This window comes from Lolium rigidum, chromosome 4 (assembly GCF_022539505.1).
Source record: "Lolium rigidum isolate FL_2022 chromosome 4, APGP_CSIRO_Lrig_0.1, whole genome shotgun sequence".
Lineage (NCBI taxonomy): Eukaryota > Viridiplantae > Streptophyta > Magnoliopsida > Poales > Poaceae > Lolium > Lolium rigidum.
The window spans coordinates 136,596,608-136,615,828 of NC_061511.1; the positions used below are offsets into that span (position 1 = coordinate 136,596,608).

General features: G+C 45.8%; 3 protein-coding genes across 3 annotated transcripts; 2 read left to right on the top strand and 1 right to left on the bottom strand.

The window, feature by feature from the left end:
• The first annotated feature begins 6,143 nt into the window (after positions 1-6,143).
• Positions 6,144-12,293, top strand: LOC124705743. Its single transcript, XM_047237448.1, has 10 exons — positions 6,144-6,641; positions 7,026-7,163; positions 9,044-9,229; positions 9,910-10,047; positions 10,153-10,271; positions 10,391-10,532; positions 10,610-10,739; positions 10,840-10,919; positions 11,002-11,133; positions 11,636-12,293. Exons 1-10 carry the CDS (start codon positions 6,177-6,179, stop codon positions 11,969-11,971), a joined length of 1,866 nt encoding a protein of 621 aa, XP_047093404.1. The 5' UTR covers positions 6,144-6,176; the 3' UTR covers positions 11,972-12,293.
• An 844-nt stretch (positions 12,294-13,137) lies between these two features.
• LOC124647545 (protein MAO HUZI 4, chloroplastic-like) lies at positions 13,138-14,449 on the top strand. Its single transcript, XM_047187467.1, has 6 exons — positions 13,138-13,191; positions 13,266-13,446; positions 13,564-13,664; positions 13,775-13,903; positions 14,036-14,124; positions 14,217-14,449. The coding sequence occupies exons 1-6, from the start codon at positions 13,138-13,140 to the stop codon at positions 14,353-14,355; spliced, it is 693 nt and encodes a 230-aa protein (XP_047043423.1). The 3' UTR covers positions 14,356-14,449.
• A 237-nt stretch (positions 14,450-14,686) lies between these two features.
• LOC124708974 (endonuclease 2-like) lies at positions 14,687-18,390 on the bottom strand. Its single transcript, XM_047240611.1, has 8 exons — positions 18,265-18,390; positions 17,962-18,133; positions 15,922-16,026; positions 15,689-15,828; positions 15,453-15,557; positions 15,291-15,358; positions 15,120-15,193; positions 14,687-15,013 (listed from the first exon to the last, which is right to left on the bottom strand). Exons 1-8 carry the CDS (start codon positions 18,388-18,390, stop codon positions 14,886-14,888), a joined length of 918 nt encoding a protein of 305 aa, XP_047096567.1. The 3' UTR covers positions 14,687-14,885.
• Between the last annotated feature and the right edge of the window lie 831 nt (positions 18,391-19,221).

Consider the following 19,221-nt stretch of genomic DNA (forward strand, 5'->3'; position numbering starts at 1 on the left):
CGGTACCGGAAAAGAGGTCGAGCCTCACAGATGGTTTTCAGGGAGTTTGGGGCGCTCGGCGGTACCCGGCCGGTACCTCGGCTGGAGGCTCCGGCCTCCCCCTCCCGGCCCGCAGCTCCAACGCCTCGCTCTCCTTCACGCGCGCTGCACACAGGGGCGGTAGTACCGCCCCTAGCTGGCCGGTACTACCGGCCCCAAGTCGAGGCAGCTCCAACGGGCAGAAATTTGAGGGCCTGCTTTTTAAGTCTTCCTCCCCCATCTTTCTCAAGTTGCTTCTACTGCCTATCTCTCTCTCAAGCTTTTCTCTCCATTGTTTGACTCTTTGTGAGCTTGAGATCTTTCTCTCCACCCCATGATTCTTGCATATATTTGAGAGAAATATTGAGGAGATCTTTTTTGAATAACAGCAGGAGAGCTGCAGTGTTCATTGCATTAGGAGAAAAAGGTACAGAGACAAAAAACTGCTCAGTTTATTTAAGGAAAACCGAGCGAAAACATTTACATCAACAAAAGCACCGCTAGACATAAAGGACGCCAGGAAGGCTAGGAGCGAAACAAACAGAAAAGCACACCACCGGGGCAAGCAGCGTCAGCGAACATCATCCATCGTGCTTACGATGGGACGATTTCGACTTCATTGCAACAGCACCAAGGTCACTCCAAACATGTCGCATCGATCACAATTGCCACGAGCTTGTTCGTCGGTTTCAACAACACCAGAGAGAGAAGACATAACCGAAGGGAGGCGGCATGTGCCGCTCCGGTCTTGAGAGGGCGGAAAACAGGACTCGTCTGACGCCGTCTGCATGTCGAGAGTGTTTTTGCTATCGCCACCACGAGGCAACCCCACGATCACCACAGACTCCAAGAACGTCCGCCTTTGATAGTGCCCGGCCAACCGCTTGACCGCAGTCCGGTGCTCCCATCGGTACTAAGTCTCCAAAACGATGCTTCCAACGAAGTCGCGACATCGAGGATGCCGCCATCGCCAATCCGACAAGCGAATTTAGGTTTTCACCCAAAGACAAGAACCAAGAGTCGGAGAGGTGCACGATCTCCACAGTGACGCCTTCAACAAGGCGAACGACACCCAATAGTGACGTCGTCACCGGCACCGACGGAAGTCGAGCAAGATTTTCATCCGGAGAATCGCGCATCTCGCCGGAACCTGAGTTCCCGGCACACTTCAGTCACACCCAACCGCTCCACATACCTCGCCGGAGCACCATCAAAAAGACGCCTTCATGACCAGCACCCCCGCCGGCAACCAGGAGCCTATGTGCACCACACCTACTTCCAGCCGTCATCCAGGCAGCCTGCAAACAGCCTCAGCCGCCAGGCCCCAGATCTGGAGCAGGGACCGCTTGGCCATCCGCTCCACCATGACTGGAAGCAGCCGGAGCAGAGCATCGCGCCACCACGGAAAGGCCACGGCCCGGGCTGCCCAGATCCGGCCCAATCGGGCCCGCGTGGCCGGGCGCAAAGCAGCACGCAGATCGCCGCAGCCGCCGACCACCATCGGCCCGAGCCGCCGCGTCCCTTCACGCTTCCACCACCGACGCCCGCTTGGGCGAGGCCGCTCGCACCGGCGCCGACGCCGTCCACGCCGAGCAGCATCCTACAATCGCCGGCCACCGCCACCGGAGCCCGGGGTCGCCGCCCCGGCGCCCAACCGCACCGCCGCCAGCGTGAGCGCGGCCGGCCTCACCGCACCAGCGGCCGCTTGGCCGCGGTCGGCCTCGCCCGCACCGACGCCCGCTTGGGCGCGGCCGGCAACTCCCGCACCAACGAACGCCCGCACCCACACCCGCTTGGACTTGCGTCGCTGCGCGGAGAAGACCCGCCGCCACCGGCCACCGCACGGGCTTTGCCCGGCGGCATCCACCAGCGGCGGCGGGGGAGGAACCAGGGGGAGGGGGCGGTTAGGCGGTGCTGGTTTGGGGCTCCGCCCGAGCCGCTCCAGGAGGAGCGACGCGGGGGCCGAGTGAGATCATATTGAGGAGATCTAGATCCACACTTTGACCAAACCAAATCACCTCTTTGTGAGGGAATCTTTGGGATCTAGATCTTGGGGTATTTTGTGTTCCCCTTTTTGATTCTTTCTCTCTTATTCCCCCAATAGCTTTAGTAGCTTTGTTGGAATTTGAGATTGAAGGATGTGTGCATCTTTGTGGTGTTCTTGCCATTGCATTTGGTGCATCGGTTTGACTTCTCCGCGGTGATACGTGGAGGTGAAAGTTCGTGAGATATTCACTTCGGGAGCTTGTTCCCGGAGCTTGTTCCTCTTGGGTCTTTGGACCCTAGACGGCTTAGTGGTCTTTGTGGTCTTTGTGGTGCTCTTGGGGACTCCAATTAAGTTGTGGAGATTCTTCAAGAGCAAGACCTTTGTGGCGATTTATTGGGAGCCTCCAATTAAGTTGTGGAGATAGCCCCAAGCTTTGTGCGGGTTCGGTGACCACCCTAAGGTTGCATAGTGGATCGAGGACATCCCTTTTGGTGGGAATTCTCGAGGAGAATAAGGTGGCCTTCGCGCATTTGGAGTGACTTGTCCTCCACACCGCTCCAACGGAGAGTAGCACTCGCAAGAGTGTGAACTTCGGGATACATCATTGTCTACGCGTCACTTCGGTTATTCCTATACCCGAGCTCTTTACTTATGCACTTTACATTGTGATAGCATTCGTGCTTGAAGTTATATATCTTGCTATCACATAGTTCTTGTATTGCTTAGCATAAGTTCTTGGTGCACATAGGTGAACCCTAGTTATATAGGTTTTGTGCTTGACAAATTAAACGCTAGTTTTATTCCGCATTTGTTAAGACATATTCGTAAAAGTTTTAAACCGCCTATTCACCCCCCTCTAGGCAGCATCCGTGTCCTTTCAGTTTTACTCTTGAAAAAGAAAAAAAGAAAAAAAGAAACACAAATCCACTATCAAATACAAGGGTAAGGTTGACGTTAAACATGTTAAAAAAATCATGTCTTGATATTGATGCTTTCATAATTTATGGCTTGAAATCAGACTTGCCACCATAGTTCAAAACTTAAGGCTCCGTTTATTCATATGTTTTTAAAGGATTCATGTAGGATTGAAATCCAACGATTTTTTTTCCTGCAGAAGTCGTTTGATTCATAGGACTATATCCCATAGGACGAAGTAACTCCATAGGAATATGGTATTGTAAATTTCATAGTAAATTAGACCTCATGGTAAATTCTATCACCACACTCAAAGAGAAATTTTCTTCCCATAGACATGACATATCAATCCTACACATTTTCCATTCATACTATTTTCCTATCATATGATTCAAAGGAGAAGGGAGTCTTTTGTAGTATCCGTTGAAGCATATAACGTCTATAAGATCCTTACAGAGAGTGAATTGTGTTTTAATTCCCACCTAGAGAATCCTCGTATGCATTACTACTATATAACATGATGAAAGACTCATCTCAACGATAAATTTTATGTATCACAATCAAACGAGTTGGTCAAGCATCGAGTTCACGGGCATCCAACAACTTTGTCATGAGGGTAAATATATAAATAATGATAATAGAAAGTTCTCCTTGTGAATAATAATGATGCCACTATGTTAAAAATGAAACTAGTTAGTACTACTATTTTTTGTTCACATTCACTCGTAACAAACTTAACTCTCACTAGTCCAAATAAACGCTTAAAAAGCATCATAAAGTCACTGGCACCACAAAATACTTTGCAATCATCGAGTTCATGTGCACCCTAAAATTTCTCATCACAATCGCTATATACTTATGTGTAATAACTAGTTTTCCTCATGAATAATAAGGATGTACCGTGTGCTTAGTAAAGTGGAACTAGTTGCTATTTTTTCGGTAACTATCATGTTAATCTTAACGCTCAGGAATGTGTGACATATGCACATGCAAGGCATCATATAGTCAGTAAATTAACTGAAAGGTTGTATAATGAAAAGAAAAATATTCCTTCAAAAAAAATAATTATAAGATTTTAACTAAAAGGTCCACTTCCACTTCACTTACGCCATTTCCTTAAACTGATAGTATCTAACACTCGCGCATCCACACATGGCAAAAAATAACCTAGGTTTGAAAGACACGACAACCTATGCACATATTTAAATATGTTGTGCAAACCATCTTATGTTGACTGCTTCGTCATGCCACTTTATCCATGTCCTTTCTTGCTCGCGAACCCAATGACTTTTCACATGGACCGTTTCAATTAATTGATGGTAGCTAGTTACCCTTAAGAACAACGATGGCACATGTGCTCGGGGAAGTGAAGAAAATTAACTTTTTATGGTTTCAACTATATATAGCTTAACACTCACAAGTTTGTGCCACATGCATATACAAATCATCATAAAGTTCTTAAACTAATTGAGAATTTTATAGAATAGGGGCTCACGGGCATTAAACGACTTATCACGAGAGCATTTTTAGTTAATGAGTAATAACTCATTTCCCTCTTGGATAATAGCAATGTCCCCGTGCTCGAGAAGGTAACAAAAATACTAATTTCGTCGGTTTCTTCCATATAAAACTTAACGCTAACAAGTTTGCGACCTATGCAGATCCATGGCATCATAAAGTCTCTAACTACAAATAGGTCATGTGTACCCATGGACTCCTCACTAAAGTTGTTTTAGTTGATGAGTAATAACTAGTTGCCCTCGTGAATAATAACAATGCCACCTGCTTAAGAAGCGAAACAAACAATTATTTTTATCGGTTTCATCCATAAAAACCTTAATGCTTGCGATATATGTATATCTGGTGCATCACAAATCATCTAAATTATGGATAGCTTACAAGCACCAGCTTTTGGTGCACCCATCAACTTCTTGCTAAAGTTGTTTGAGTTAATGAGTAATTACCAATTGCCCTCGTGAAGAATAACGATTCCCCTGTCAAGGCAAGTGCAGTGAATTACTTTGATTTTGTCGGTTTCACCCAACACAAAACCTAACTATCCATGTGCATATGTAGAGCATCACAAAGTTCCTAAATTAATTGGATAGTTCATAAGCATCTGATTCACAAACACCCAAAGATCTCTCACCGAAGAATTTTTAGTTAAAATAACTATTTTCCGTCGAATTCACGTGCAACAAACATAACGCTCACGTCACCTAGACTGGTTACTATCTTCTGTCGGATTCACCCATAGCAAACTCAGCGCTCACGCCATTGTGCTTAGAGAGGTTAAAACCGTTAGTACTTTTTTTTGGATCCACTAGTAGCAAACTTAATGCTCACGACTGTACAACGTATGCATATCCAAAGCATCATAAAGAATGTAACGCGGTTGGAAGGAAGTATAACAGAACGCGAAGATAAGTTTCAGATTGAACATCAAAGGTCGACTTTCCAACTCATTTGCTCTATCATCAAAATCGATAATACCTCACATTGTTCACGTAGGCGCCGGAAAATATGAACCATGTTTCAAAGACCCTATGTTTCCCGCACACAGTTAAACATGACCTACCAATCATCTCGTTGAAAACAAGAGGCCCACTCCTCCTTTCTTGCCATCCTCTTGCTCCCTACACACCGGCACATCGTTGACCTGAGTGAGTTCTTTGTTCATGTTTCAGGTTTTAAACAGGGCTTCGTGTCACCACACAAAAATCCTATTAGACACCAAGCAAAACCAAAAGGTGGTAAACAAAAAGTTTTCCCTATTGGCGTCCTTTGCTCACAAGAGTGACCCTACCAACTATTATTTTGCTGAATCCAACCCTCTGCCAGCCTGCACACATCTCGAAACAACCTGGTGACGCACTCACACATTCATGTCAGCATATCCACACAAGATCATAAAGTTAATGGCCCAAAATAAGAGGCTGCATATCCAAACGATCATGAAATTAATAATACAAATAAAAGCCAATAAAAAGGCTCCAAAAACTATCAAATGCTCACAATCAATGTGAAAACCTATCTCCAAGATCACGTCCAAATACACGATCAGGTAGCAGCGTCTGACAGAGGCGACGGTGCACGTCACGCACGCACGCTCACGAAAGATTTCCAGAAAATCGCACCACGCCTCTGCCCCGGCGCAGAATAAAATCCTCGGCCCCTTCCTCGGTTTTCCTCCTCAACGCTCTCAAACAACCAAAACACAACTCGTAGCAGAACGAACGACTTGCCCCCCTCCGCCATGGCAATGGACGACGTCGCCTTCGCCGCCGGCTCCTCCTCCGCATCCATGGACGCCTTCGCCTCCTCCTCCACCGCGCCCACCGACCCATCCCACGGCTGGCAGAAGGTCGTCCCCCGGAAACCCCGCAAGCACGCGGCCCCGGCCGCCGCTCCGGCCCACGCCGCGCCCGATCTGGCCAAGTCCAACGTGTTCGAGGGCGTCGACAAGCGCTCTCAGGAGCGGCACCGCGCGATCCGGGCCGCCCGGGACGCGGCCGACGAGGCCGACGGCTCGATCGCCGCGTGGGGCGCGCGCTCCGACGACGACGAGTACGGCTCCGACTCCGACGAGGCCGCCAAGCCTCAGCCCGAGGAGGTCAAGAAGCCCAAGAAACCCAAGGTGAAGAAGCCCAAGGTCACGGTCGCCGACGCCGCCGCGCTCATCGACGCCGAGAACCTCGCCGCGCACCTCATCGAAGTCTCGGTAAGAGCTAGCCCCCACCTTCTCCCCGTCCGTGATTGAAATGCGTTGTCTAGAGGCCAGATCTCGCGAGGCCCGGTCTGGATCATGGTTTTGTCTCCTTCCTCACGGTCGGATCTGGCCAAGGTTTAGTGCTGGATCTCGCCTGCTCTGTTCTAATTCCCGTTGAACGTTCGGTTTTATGGAGTTTCGGATTGCGTAAGCCGATAATTCTGGTATTTATAGTATGGATATATTAGGCTTTCTAGAAAGTTGGGATCGCATGATGTAAGATGGGATCTCAGGAAAGGTTCATTGGTACTGTGCTGCGAGGACTGTATGCTGTAAAGGGTGCAGCTCTTTTGTGTTCTTTTCTGTTAGATTCTGATTTTTCCCTCTGTTTTGCAGGCCTCGTATGAGAACCAGGAGGGTATCCAGCTCATGCGGTTTGCTGACTACTTCGGCCGAGCGTTTGCAAACGTGAGCGCAGCCCAGTTCCCGTGGGCAAAGATGTTCAAGGAATCACCAATGTCCAAGATGGTGGAGGTGAGCTATTTGTTCGCTTTACCATCTTTAATTCTTTATGCGTCCGCGTGTTACATTTGAATTACATGTCAAATTGAATTGTGCTTGATATAGGATGCTTATGCAATTCTATGGTTTGCATTTCAGTTACACGTGAAGTAGAATCGTGCTTAGTAGGATGGTTATGCATTCTTAAGGTTTTCGCGCCAATGTTGATACTAATCCATGCATCCTCTGTAGTGGTTTGAGCAACTCTTATGGTACTTTTGTTACACTGTTTAGTATTATGATGCCACACTGGTTTCATCATTTGCAGTGGTCTGTGAAACGGTTAGGCTTCTTCTGTGTCCACTATTATTAAGGTTACGCGCCATTGTTGATACTAATTAATGAGTTGCCAGTAGTGGTGTTTCACATAGCGCTTATGGTAGTTTTCTGAGCTGTGCATTTGAATTAATGTGAAATAGAATTGCACTTAGTAGGATGGTTAGGAAGTTTTTAAGGTTTCGCGCCAATGTTGATACTAATCCATGCATCCTGGTAGTGGTTAGAATAACTGGTATTTTTGTTACACTTTTTAGTATTATTACACCATACTGGTTTCACGAGAATGTATGGTAGCTTTCTGAACTGTTCAGTACTGTCTTTAGTGGTTCAAGAAATTGTTATGGTACCTTCGTTGTCTACCTGGAAATCTGTTGAGTAAAGTTCATTAAGGCATCAGGTTGTTAAGTAACTATTGTGTTATTTTAGAAGTTAGATTCAGGGTTCTATATCATGTCAATGGTGACTAGTACACTATATGTCAGATTATTTTAGGTTTTGCACCAATGTTGCCACTAATCCATCCATCCTCTAAGTAAGAGTAACGGTTGTGCATTTTTAGTTGGCTGTTCAGTATTATTATGGCACACTGGTTTTAATCGAAGCATCATCTGTAGTGGTCCACAAAACGGTTAGGCTACTTCTTGTCCACTATTTTTCAGATTTCGCGCCAAAGTTGATACTAATTAATGCTTTGTCGGCAGTGGTGTTTTCGTAGCGGTTATGGTGTTTTCTAAGCTGTTCAGTATTATTACGTCAACACTAATACTACTTCAAGCACTGTTTTTAGTGGTTCACGAAACAGTTATGCAACCTTCATTGTCTGTCAAGTATTATTAATCATCCGAATTCCTGAAAATCTATTGAGGAAAGTTCTTTAAGACCGTCAGAGAAGTAATATGAATATATGGTGTCGTCTTAGAAGTTAGAGGGCAGCGTTTTACATCACGCCAATGATGTGTTGTACACTATGCGTCAGATTAATAAAGGTTTAACGCCAATGTTGACACTAATCTGTGCATCCTCTGTAGTAGTCGAGTACTGGAGTAACTGTTGTGCCATTTTTGGTAACTGTTAAGTATTATTATGCTACACTTGTTTGATTGAAGCGTCATGTGCAGTGGTCCGTGAAATGGTTACACTACTTTCGTGTCCATTATTATTAAAACTTTGCACCAATGTTGATACTAATTTTTGTGTTGTTGGTAGTGGTGGTTTGCGGTAGCGGTTATGGTATTTTCTAAATTGTTATTATTGCGCCCAACAATGGTACTAATTCAAGCACTGTCATTAGTGTTTTACTAAGCGGTTGTGCTACCTTTTTTGGTTGTCTAGTATTATTTATCATAGGGTGGTTTCCTTTTATTAATTTCTGAACCAGGATTGGGGAGTTAAACTGTAAGATGGATTGTAGAGATGAGTTAACTGTTTAATATATTGATGCTTGTCCATATTGCCTTTTCAACTTAATCATTATGATTGAATTTCACCTTAAAAGTACATTTATGATTGAGGATGGCGTTGCTTTACACTTCTGGGTCTTTTCTGTGATGGGCCTAACTGGATGTATCTAACAGGTACCCTTGAACCATGTTCCCGAGCCAGTTTGCAAGACTGCCAGTGATTGGATCAATCAGAGATCTTCTGATGCCTTGGGAGATTTTGTTTTGTGGTGTATAGATAGCATCATGTCTGAATTATCAGGTCAACCTTTGGGAGTTAAGGGCTCGAAGAAGGTTGTTCAGCAGACTCCAAAAGCCCAGGTAGCTTTCATCCCATTATGACTTTATTATATCATGAGTTAATCATATAAAGTATCGTTGATTCATGATTATTGGGAATACAATTAATAATATTCTAAATTTGTAATTGCAAATGATGTTGTAATACTGAACCTGTGTCAACCGAGTCTAGCAACCAACGTGCCACACTGAGGTGCTTGATGCATATAGAAGCACTTGATTTTAAATAACCATTTTCCAATTGATAGATAGGTTATGGAAATTATATATTTCATTTGCTGGCATCCTACATTGATGAATAGGTATATTAGCTTCATCTAATGCAAATTACATTCTTTCTGTTGATATGTATGTGGCAGTGTTGTAAATCTGTAGTTCTTTTGGCGCTCCTTCTTTTTCACATAAGTAATTTCATTCATCTTTACGCAAGTCTTATCTCATCAATGCAACAGACACACAACTTTTGTGCTTTCTGGAAAGTGTAAAGACCACAAAACTTTATATAAATACAGTTAGTGTATTGTTTTTATTACTTCAGTTTCTGGATATCCAGCACTGCCGAAGTGTTCTTTAAAGAACTTCTGTTCACCAACAAGAAGTAATCTTAGAATAGGTGTAACATTTTCAATTATTGAGCTTGTGATTATTTGTTTGCGTTGATGGTTTTACTTGAATTTTTAACTGAACATTCATCTTGTCAGGTTGCAATATTTGTTGTGCTTGCCTTGACTTTAAGAAGGAAGCCAGATGTACTAGTAAACCTCTTCCCCAAGATAGTGGGGAACAATAAATATCTTGGACAGGAAAAGCTTCCTATCATTGCCTGGGTTATTAATCAGGTATCAACTTTTTCCTTGTAACCTTTTTGCTCGCTGATTACTTTTGACGACCTAATCTGTATATTTCCTATTTCCTTATACATATTCATTTCATGTTTACCATAGGCATCTCAAGGTGACCTAGTCTCGGGAATGTTTTACTGGTCTCATTCCCTATTTCCTGCATTATGTGCAAAAAGTGGGAATCCTCAGTCAAGAGATCTTGTTTTGCAATTGCTGGAAAGGTATAACTTGCTGCAATTATGTATAACACACTGTTGCTATGTTTTCTGCTGTATAACATCTTCTGATTATATCTTGGTGGTTACATTTCAGAAGCGTTTAATGGGATTTTCATGTGCAGGTTTTTGACTACTCCCAATGCTTCCAAAGCTCGGGGTATCTTATTGAACGGCGCAGTTAGAAGGGGGGAGCGCCTGGTTCCTGCTGGAACATTTGATCTCTTCATGAGAGGAGCATTTCCCGTGCCTAATGCACGTGTGAAGGTATGTTAATTCTCACATGCTTTCTACGGCATGTTTAATTCGAGGCAATGTTCTAACTGGTGCATTGATCTCTTTAGGCTACAGAGAGATTTGAAGCGGCCTACCCAATAATAAAGGAACTAGCTCTTGCTGGTCCTCCCGGCTCTAAGACTGTGAGGCAAGCGGCGCAGCAGCTTTTGCCCTTGGCTGTGAAAGCAATGCAAGAAAGTGAGTTATTTTTAATCAGTAGCTTGATTTGCAATACATAGGCAGTTAATTATGTTTTGCAAATTCCCGTTACCTTACTGTTGTATTATGTATGTTTCAGAAAATGCAGAGCTCTCCAGGGAGGCTGCTGATATTTTTATTTGGTGCCTGACTCAGAGTCCAGAGTGCTACAAGCAGTGGGTAAGTAATATTTTGCTTGTTTGCCTTTGTAGAGCCGTTTTACACAAGTTGGTCGCTACTGATGTTTAATTTCTGTTTTCAGGACAAACTTCACCCAGAAAACATTGGAGCCAGTGTTGCTGTCCTCAGCAAAATAACGGCTGACTGGAAGACGCTCGCTCCCAAGCTCAATTCTGAAGCTCTCAAAACAACTCTGAAGAGCATAAAGGCCAAGGTGAGCTATGTGTACAAATTGTTTTGCTGTCTCGTAGTTTTTAACTGTTAAGATGCTTCCTGAAATTGGCACAGCAAAGTTCTAGTCATAGTGAGTTGTTCTATACGAACTAGTTTGGTCTTCCGTGATGTGGAAATGACCTTTACATATCTATTAGTCGATGTTATTGACACTCTTAAACCAAGTTACTTGTTGATTAGATATATAGTATTGTTGACACTTTTAAGCCGAGTTACTTATTGATCAGAGATAGTGTTATTCACACTCATAAGCCAATTTACTTATATTGAATAGGTTTTAGTTTTAGTGGCACTATTAAGCCAAGTTAGTTATTGATCAGAAATACTGCTATCAACATTTTTAACCCAAGTTACTTATTAATCAGAGATAGTGTTATTGACACTTAAGCCAAGTTATTCATTGATCAGAGATAGCATTGACTTGAACTACCAGCATATATCTGCACATGTTCTAATCTGCCTATTGGTTGCTGGTATTGCAGAATGAGGTGGCTCTGGAAGAAGCCGAAGACTCTGGGAAGAAGGCATCCATCAAGGAAGCAGACAAGCACTGCAAGGTGATCATCGGGAGGCTGTCCCGTGGCGCCACCTGCCTCAAGGGCAGCCTGCTGGTCATCGCCCTTGCCGCCGCCGCGGGCTTCGCGCTCTCCCCCAACCTGGACCTCCCCGCTGACCTGGCGATGGTGCAAGAGCACCTGGCGAAGGTGCCGGAGCACCTGGCGATGGTCCCGGAGCACCTGGCGACGGTCCCAGAGCACCTGTCCGTGTTGTCTGAGAAGCTCCAGGCGATGGCGTCGGAGTACATGGGGTCGTTCTGAACATACCGTCCTTCTCTATTTATACAGGCAGTGAAAAGGGGAGGGAAATAATAAGGGGTTGGATAGGTTCTAGACAAAATATATACTAGTCGGAGTTGTTGTTACCCGTTCTTTTAGCGTCTTCATCCCAGGGAGACGTCTTCTTGGGAGGGAGATGGCAGAGTTTTTAAGTTAAATTGTTAATTATCGGTAGACTGATCCGTGAGAAGGGAGAGGAGGAGAGATGGTTTGGCCAAACGGCTGGGCCCGAGGACTGATTAGCGCCTTGTGATGGATCTGTTGAGACAGTTTTGCTTTTTTAAATCCAGATTTGTTAAAACTATATCTGTGTTGCTGGTGTGGTTATATTGTTCGTATCCTGTTGCGATGTGTGATGATTGATGTTAAATGTTGTATGCTTTGTTGTTCACTTTATGTGTTGTGTTGTCTTGTTGAGGTTACTAAGAGCAATTCTAATAGTACAGCTCGGTGCTGGCTATAAGGCCAGCTATAGTCAGCTTATAGCTAACTTGTATAATAGTTGGCTTTAAGGATTGATAACTTTATGTATAAAAGGTCTACCACACATACTGTACAAAGTTGCTAGGAAGACGCGCAGTATGGCCAGCTTCTTGCGTAGGTCTCATCTTTCTTCTCTCTCCATTTCTCTCTCATCTACCTAAGCAAAACAATAATATTTTAATTCTTATAGCCTGCTGAGTTAGCCTTATTATACTTGCTCTAATGGATTGCAGAGCCGTGCGGGTGACTGATGATATAGTGCCGGAACTATCAGCCACGTGTCGAGGGTGGCGGAGCGTGCTGGCGGCCGCCGACGGAGGTGGGAGGAGATCCTGCCAGCAGTCCGAGTCAAGGCTCGTCATATGAGCACATGGCTACAGCTGCTCTCGGTAAGTGAGGTGATGCAAGTTGCAATTTGCAATGGACCTGGACGTGGTTGGTCTGGGAGCTGGACGGTGGTGGCAACCGCCCCGGCCGACCCTGCCCCCTCCCACTCCGGCGGGACCCGCCACCGACCCTTGCCCAAGATGGTAAGGCAGTGGAGTGGTCACTCAATCAGCTCACAGCTCGGCTCGGCGCCCTGCCTGCTCGCCACAAGTACATAGAGGAGGTGGGGGAAATGGCAGCTCACCCCCTTCCCCCTCTCTGCTCGTCCTCGTGAACAAATGGCGGCCTCCTCCTCCTGCCCCTCTGCCCTGGCCATCTCCACCACCTCCCGGGTAAGCTTAGCTTGGCTGCCATGGCTGTGCCTTCTCCACTTGAATTCTTCTGATTTCTTGCTTGCTCCCTGCAGGTTGCTGGCCTTCCCCTGCTGCTGGCGCTGAGGCGGACGCCGGCGCCGGCAGGCACGCGCGCTGCTGCCCTTGCCGCCGGCCATGGAGTCACCTGCTCCTGGAGTCCTCTTCGGCCGGACCTCGCCGTGGCCCCTCGCCCCGGTGCGCGGGCCAGGGCGCCTCTGCTCCGGCCTCGCGCATGTACGCACGCTCTCTTTCTATTTTCACCAAGAATTCTCAATTCTAGTAGCCGGTCGAGGTGCTCACGAGTCACGACGACTTGGCAGCGCCATTGACTGATTTTCTTGCTTACGACAGGGTTGACGACGCCCCAGATCGCCAGCACAGCATTCACCGTGGGCACGGTCGCCGTCCTGCCTTTCTACACGCTCATGATCGCTGCTCCCAACGCCGACATCGTAAGCACGCCCCTTCTTCTTCCCTGACTTTTCTACACACACACACACAACAAACGGTGGCTGCAGCATCATCGGGCACTCATGTCTTCTTCTTCTCGTTGCCGCCGCAGACTAAGCGAACCGTGGAGAGCACCGCCCCCTACGTGGCTCTCGGCCTCCTCTACGCCTACCTGCTCTACCTCTCCTGGACGCCCGACACCATCCGCGCCATGTTCGCCAGCAAGTACTGGCTCCCGGAGGTCAGCCACCCACTGTCACCACTACACTCTTTACAGCAACAGTACTAAATTCAGCAACAATGCATTGTCTGAATGTGTTCTCGCGCCTAGCAAAACGTAACATATGTGTGGTTCCTCAATCTTGCAATGCAGTTACCGGGAATTGTGAGGATGTTCGCGAGCGAGATGACCGTCGCCTCCGCCTGGATCCACCTCCTAGCTGTCGACCTCTTCGCCGCCAGGTTAGCCATTCTTCTCTTCTACCCCCACTTGCAAAACAGACATACGACTCGCGGATAAGTATTGATGTCCCTGTTTTGGACTGGTCATGCAGGCAGGTGTACCATGATGGCATCAAGAATAACATCGAGACCAGACATTCCATCTCGCTGTGCCTGCTCTTCTGCCCCGTCGGGATCGCGGCTCACGCCCTCACTAAGGTACTCGCGGGCTCGGTGGGTCGCTCACATTGACGATTGACGGTTGTGTGTAGGGTCCCGTTGTTTAGATGGTGGATATATTGTGTATGGTTCAGTAAGGTATGAATAAAATTGATTTGATGCACCATTTGTTCCAGATCGATTGTTGCCAGCCATTTTGTTGGAATGGGTTGAGCACCTAAATCTGCTCATCGTCAGGGATTCCTTGTAGGGTAGAACAGCTGATCGTACTGTTGTACTGTCTGTTACAAAGATATGTACAGTCGATTCATATATGATCTCTGGGGAACATTTACTCTCAAATATAAATATAAATGAAGAAGATGAGGCAAAACAAACATTGTTTTGAACTACACATCTGGTTTGTTTATTGTTCAAGCTAATAGATGTCTTATATTACAACTTTACAACAATTGCATGTCTGAATGCTATGCTAAGGTAATGTGGTTTCTATATATTACAGAATGTGCAAACTTATTGAGGTGACAACTGATCAAACAACATAGTAGCAGCGGCTGCTATAATACATTTCAGCCTTTTGTGTGTGTGTGGTAATTACAACCTTACTGTACATATAATGGCATAGTATCTACTTTCTTGTCAAATATACGGTTGAGTATCATCGCCAATCTGACCCCGCCCTGTGCTAATCTCCTCTCCACAACTGGGTACCTGGTGAAGTAATAATCATCTGCATTCCAGAGCCCAGAATTGATGACCATTAGCACCAGATTCTACGCAAAATGCATATTGTACTGTAGTTTCCATAGTACTAGCTAACATAGACAGTTAATTACCTCCTAGAGTAATGTTTTGCGTCACATCCTTGTACGCATAGTTGCACGACAAATCTATGCTCTCAATTGCATAGCTGCACCACAGATTTAATATTATACCACGTCAAATGTCGATCAAGTTAGTTGCACAAGACATGAACCGAAACCTAAGTGCTGGGATATGAATCCTACTCATTTGCGCAGGTTGCCTTCTTGTTCGTGCAGTTCTCCCAGTCGCTGATATCGTCAGACCACCCATTCTACCAACTCACAGCATTAGAAACAGGAATGGCAATATAATTGTACTTAGATGTGGATAATAAGAGAACAAGAAAAGGAAGCATGATGGTTTACTGGTGCACTCAGCGTCAGGTTTGTCTGGAGGGCATCCACCATGGTGTCCAGGTCCTTGTTGTAGAAGTCCTTCATCACCGAGTCGATGATGCTGACATCCCACACCTAGCAATACAGAACATCACAAAAATGCAGTTCAGACCAAAATCGTTTCCCCTTTCCAAATAATAAAGTTTTAATTCAGACAGAGAATGTCTGATGGGAGGTGTAGAAGAACAGAAGAGAGCAGGACAGACATGGTGCAGGTTGGCCTTCCTCCGGTACCAGTGCACCTGGATGGTGTTCCCGCCCTCGTCTTCCTCGAAGCTCACGTGCAGCGGCTGGTGCACGTCTCCGACGAAGTGTGCCAGGAACATGAGGCTCTCCGTCAGGTTATCTTTGTTGCGCAAACAGGGGTGAATATTTCAGAGATCTCCTTGTCTGTTTTGACAGTGAAATTAACTGGATGTTGGTCATGGCATCTACTTACATGAACTCTTTGGCGAGTCTCCGTAGGTGTAGAGCTGCTCCGTGTAGTTGTTGATGGCTCCGACGACGCACATCCCCTGCATGCCTTTAGGGTTGTGGCAGTCCCCTGAAATGTAACACGAAGCCATGAGCTCATGCTTGATGTTACACTAGGAGAGTAGAAATTATAACAGTCGATGCTGAATACACTATCCTGTCTGATATTTATGAGAGCAATTGTATTGATCCCCTCTGATATTCAGATCGGATGAAAGTCGTCGGCTGAAGAGAAGAACGTGGGGAAATTGGATGGGATCATATCATGTCTGCGACGCGTGAAGACCAACACAATTATCAATCGGTTGGGAGAACATAGATAACATAATCCATAACTGAGATCTGAAAGGACAAGTGGACACTTGCATGTGATTGCCAGTGGGTCACATACACACTTGGCCAACCCAACAACTACGTGTGGACAGGATAACGAGTATACAGTGTTTTGTTCTGAACTTCTGACCTAGCAAGTGGCAACATATAACTTGCTATCGATCTCATTCGCTCCCCTCGTGCAATTTACACAAACCGTGTAATTCAGAGATAATTTTGCATATTAGTTAGTGAAAATGTTCAAACTCTTTAGGATGAAAGCTTGGATGGAAAAAAAACGTGCATGCATAGTCAAAGTGAATTGGGCTCAACGAGTGGCGATGGATGGCATCACGGCGTGGGCGATGCGTGAAGCAAGCGACCAGACTCAGAGATGATCGACTCAGTCGGAGAGTTGTTTAGCTTTACTCAACCTGTAAGTCATCTCTAACAAGCAACGTCTACTGATACTATATCGCACTAGACTATACTTAGTTCAAATCGTATATTCTTTTGCCGGGGAGAGACGTCCACGTCCATCATAGACGGCAGAGCGTTTCGTGGGGAAAAAGAAGTCCATCACAGAGATACAGTTTTGGATGACAAACTCCTCCTGACTGCTACAGCTTCTGATTGCTACAGATGGAAGGGGAAACTATGCGTTCTTGTGAGAGTGACAAGTGGGATTGCATTCCACTTTGTAGCACTTTCTTTTTCAAGTGTGGCGTTTTGGAGCTCGCCCGAGTTAAATAAAAAAAAATGGTATACAAGAAAGTGCTCACTCGTTTCTGTTTGTTTTCATGGGGCTACACAAACATGTGGCTCTAAGTATGCAAATAAAAAAGTCGGTTTGGTCCTCACATTTGTATTTTTCTTTTGTAGACCACAGCTGAAAATATGTTTCTATGATTTTTTTTTCATATTTACTGAAACTCAAAAACAAAGTTTTGAGTTTTTGATAACTGGGCTCTCTTTAGCTAGCCCGAACTCCATTTAGAGTGTCGGATCTTTTTGTCCATACGGTCAAATATGTGGCCTGGTTTCACAATCTGTCGGTAATAGGAACAGAGGATATGACTGAAACTGTGCATAATGCTAGCAAACTGTGGAAAAGCAAAACTGTGACACATGTAGGTATATTTTTGTATGAGGCAGCCCGTATTTGCGCCGAGTCAAAATTCAAGAGCATTTTCGTGGTGCTTTTGTTTGACTTTCGATATTAATGGCGCGTAAAATTTATATGTGCATACTGGACATCATATGTACTACTTCATATTTATTGAAACTCGAAAACAAAGTTTTGATTTTTTGGTAACTGGGCTCTCTTTAGCTAGCTTGAACTCCATTTGGAGTTTCAGATTTTTTTTTGTCCATACGTCAAAATATGGCCTGGTTTCACTGTCTCTCGGTAATGGTAACAGCCAACATAGCATGTAAAAGTGCAATTTGGCAAATTTATATAAGTATGACTGAAAGTGTGTATAATTCTGTCTAATTGTTGAAAAGCAAAATTCTTTGTAAGAGGTAGCCCGTATTTATCCGGACTTCAAAGTTTAAGAGCATTTTCGTGGTGCTTTTGTTTGACTTCCGATATTATTGATGGCGCGTAACTAGGCATCAGCTTATACGGAAGACAACCATAACTGAACTTGGAGAGATGCGATGGAGAGGGGAGGAGGAGGAGGGTACTGACGGGAGTTGTTGAAGTTGCAGACGTTGGGCGTGTTGGCGTAGTGGAGCGGGCTGGCCCAGTGGTAGCGGAAGCGCATGGTGTCCGCCCACGGGCACATGGTCGACAGCTCCCCGCCCGCCGACGCCGGCAGCAGCTCCTGCACCGCCGCCTTCGCGTCCTCCGACAGGTACCTCTGCAACGCAACGCATAATTCAGCACCAGGACTAACGCATTCCAGACTTGGCAACTCATGGTCGGAGCAAGAAGGCAGCTCGATCTATCTAGCTGGATTGTGTCAGTGATGGAGGGAGCAGAGCAGCGTACCTCGGCGATCTTGCAGGTCATGATGTGGCCCTCCTTGCCCCACGCGTCCGCGCGGCGGGGCGCGGCGGCGGCGAGCAGCGAGACGAGGAGCAGGAGCAGCTGCTGCTGCGGGCGCGGTGCCGCCATCTCGCTCCCCCCGACCTTCTCTGCTCTGCTCCGGTGCTCCCCTGCTTAGCTGACAGGAGGAGGACGACGGGGAGGGCTGTGTCTGTCTCGTCTCGGCAAGGATGGGAGTGGCTTCGTGTTTGGGCTTTGCTATTTATTATCGCCGCCGTCGGCCGGGACCTAAGGTAGCGCCATCGGGATCTCGGCTCATCGGATCGGGCCCAGATCCGGATATTCTCATTGAAGGTGCCTAATAGCACTGGCCCATATACAGGCAACACGTTTCGAATTTTGCAAATACCCGTGAGAATGTTCAAATTTGGCACTGGTACTTTGATCGGTCCAACTCTTCTTCTCACTTAGCTAGAACGTCAACTCCGAGATACAGCAGGATTGGGGTAGGGTTCATCCGTTCGATCGGGGATGGATGCCCCTCTCAAGACACACACGACTAGGCTAAGTAGATGGTCGCTGCCTGTTCGGTCGACTGTTTTCGGTCTCTGTATTAGAGCTTTGTGGCAACACACTCCGACCAAAAGGTTGTTGCGCAAGACACCGACATAGGCAATCTGACATAAGGATGTAAAAAACTGAGATTACAACTCAATAACCACACAAAAGAGTCATCATCATTGGGTTTTAAGTCAATTATAGAAAATCATAAATAATTGACGAAGAAATCACTCAGATCCTTCACAAACTTGAATGTTACAGGAAGCTTCCCACAACTGTTACGAGGATGAACACCCTCTACATCTTATTTCACTAACTTCCCTATTAGTGAGCCTAGCTTAGATTGTCTTGAAGTTTATTTAATACCTTTCATTCAGCTGCATGGTCTCACAAGTCTCC

Excerpts from the sequence above, each read along its gene's own strand:
- LOC124708974 (XM_047240611.1), bottom strand. The coding sequence starts at position 18,390 with ATGGCGGCACCGCGCCCGCAGCAGCAGCTGCTCCTGCTCCTCGTCTCG. Across the intron at positions 15,558-15,688 it reads GGAAGGCCAACCTGCACCAT|GTGTGGGATGTCAGCATCAT; the intron begins GTCTGTCCTGCT and ends CTGTATTGCTAG. Across the intron at positions 15,014-15,119 it reads GCAAAACATTACTCTAGGAG|ATGATTATTACTTCACCAGG; the intron begins GTAATTAACTGT and ends TCTGGAATGCAG.
- LOC124705743 (XM_047237448.1), top strand. The coding sequence starts at position 6,177 with ATGGCAATGGACGACGTCGCCTTCGCCGCCGGCTCCTCCTCCGCATCC. Across the intron at positions 10,048-10,152 it reads TTGCCTGGGTTATTAATCAG|GCATCTCAAGGTGACCTAGT; the intron begins GTATCAACTTTT and ends TGTTTACCATAG. Across the intron at positions 10,740-10,839 it reads TGTGAAAGCAATGCAAGAAA|AAAATGCAGAGCTCTCCAGG; the intron begins GTGAGTTATTTT and ends TGTATGTTTCAG.
- LOC124647545 (XM_047187467.1), top strand. The coding sequence starts at position 13,138 with ATGGCGGCCTCCTCCTCCTGCCCCTCTGCCCTGGCCATCTCCACCACC. Across the intron at positions 13,192-13,265 it reads CCATCTCCACCACCTCCCGG|GTTGCTGGCCTTCCCCTGCT; the intron begins GTAAGCTTAGCT and ends TGCTCCCTGCAG. Across the intron at positions 13,665-13,774 it reads CTGCTCCCAACGCCGACATC|ACTAAGCGAACCGTGGAGAG; the intron begins GTAAGCACGCCC and ends TTGCCGCCGCAG.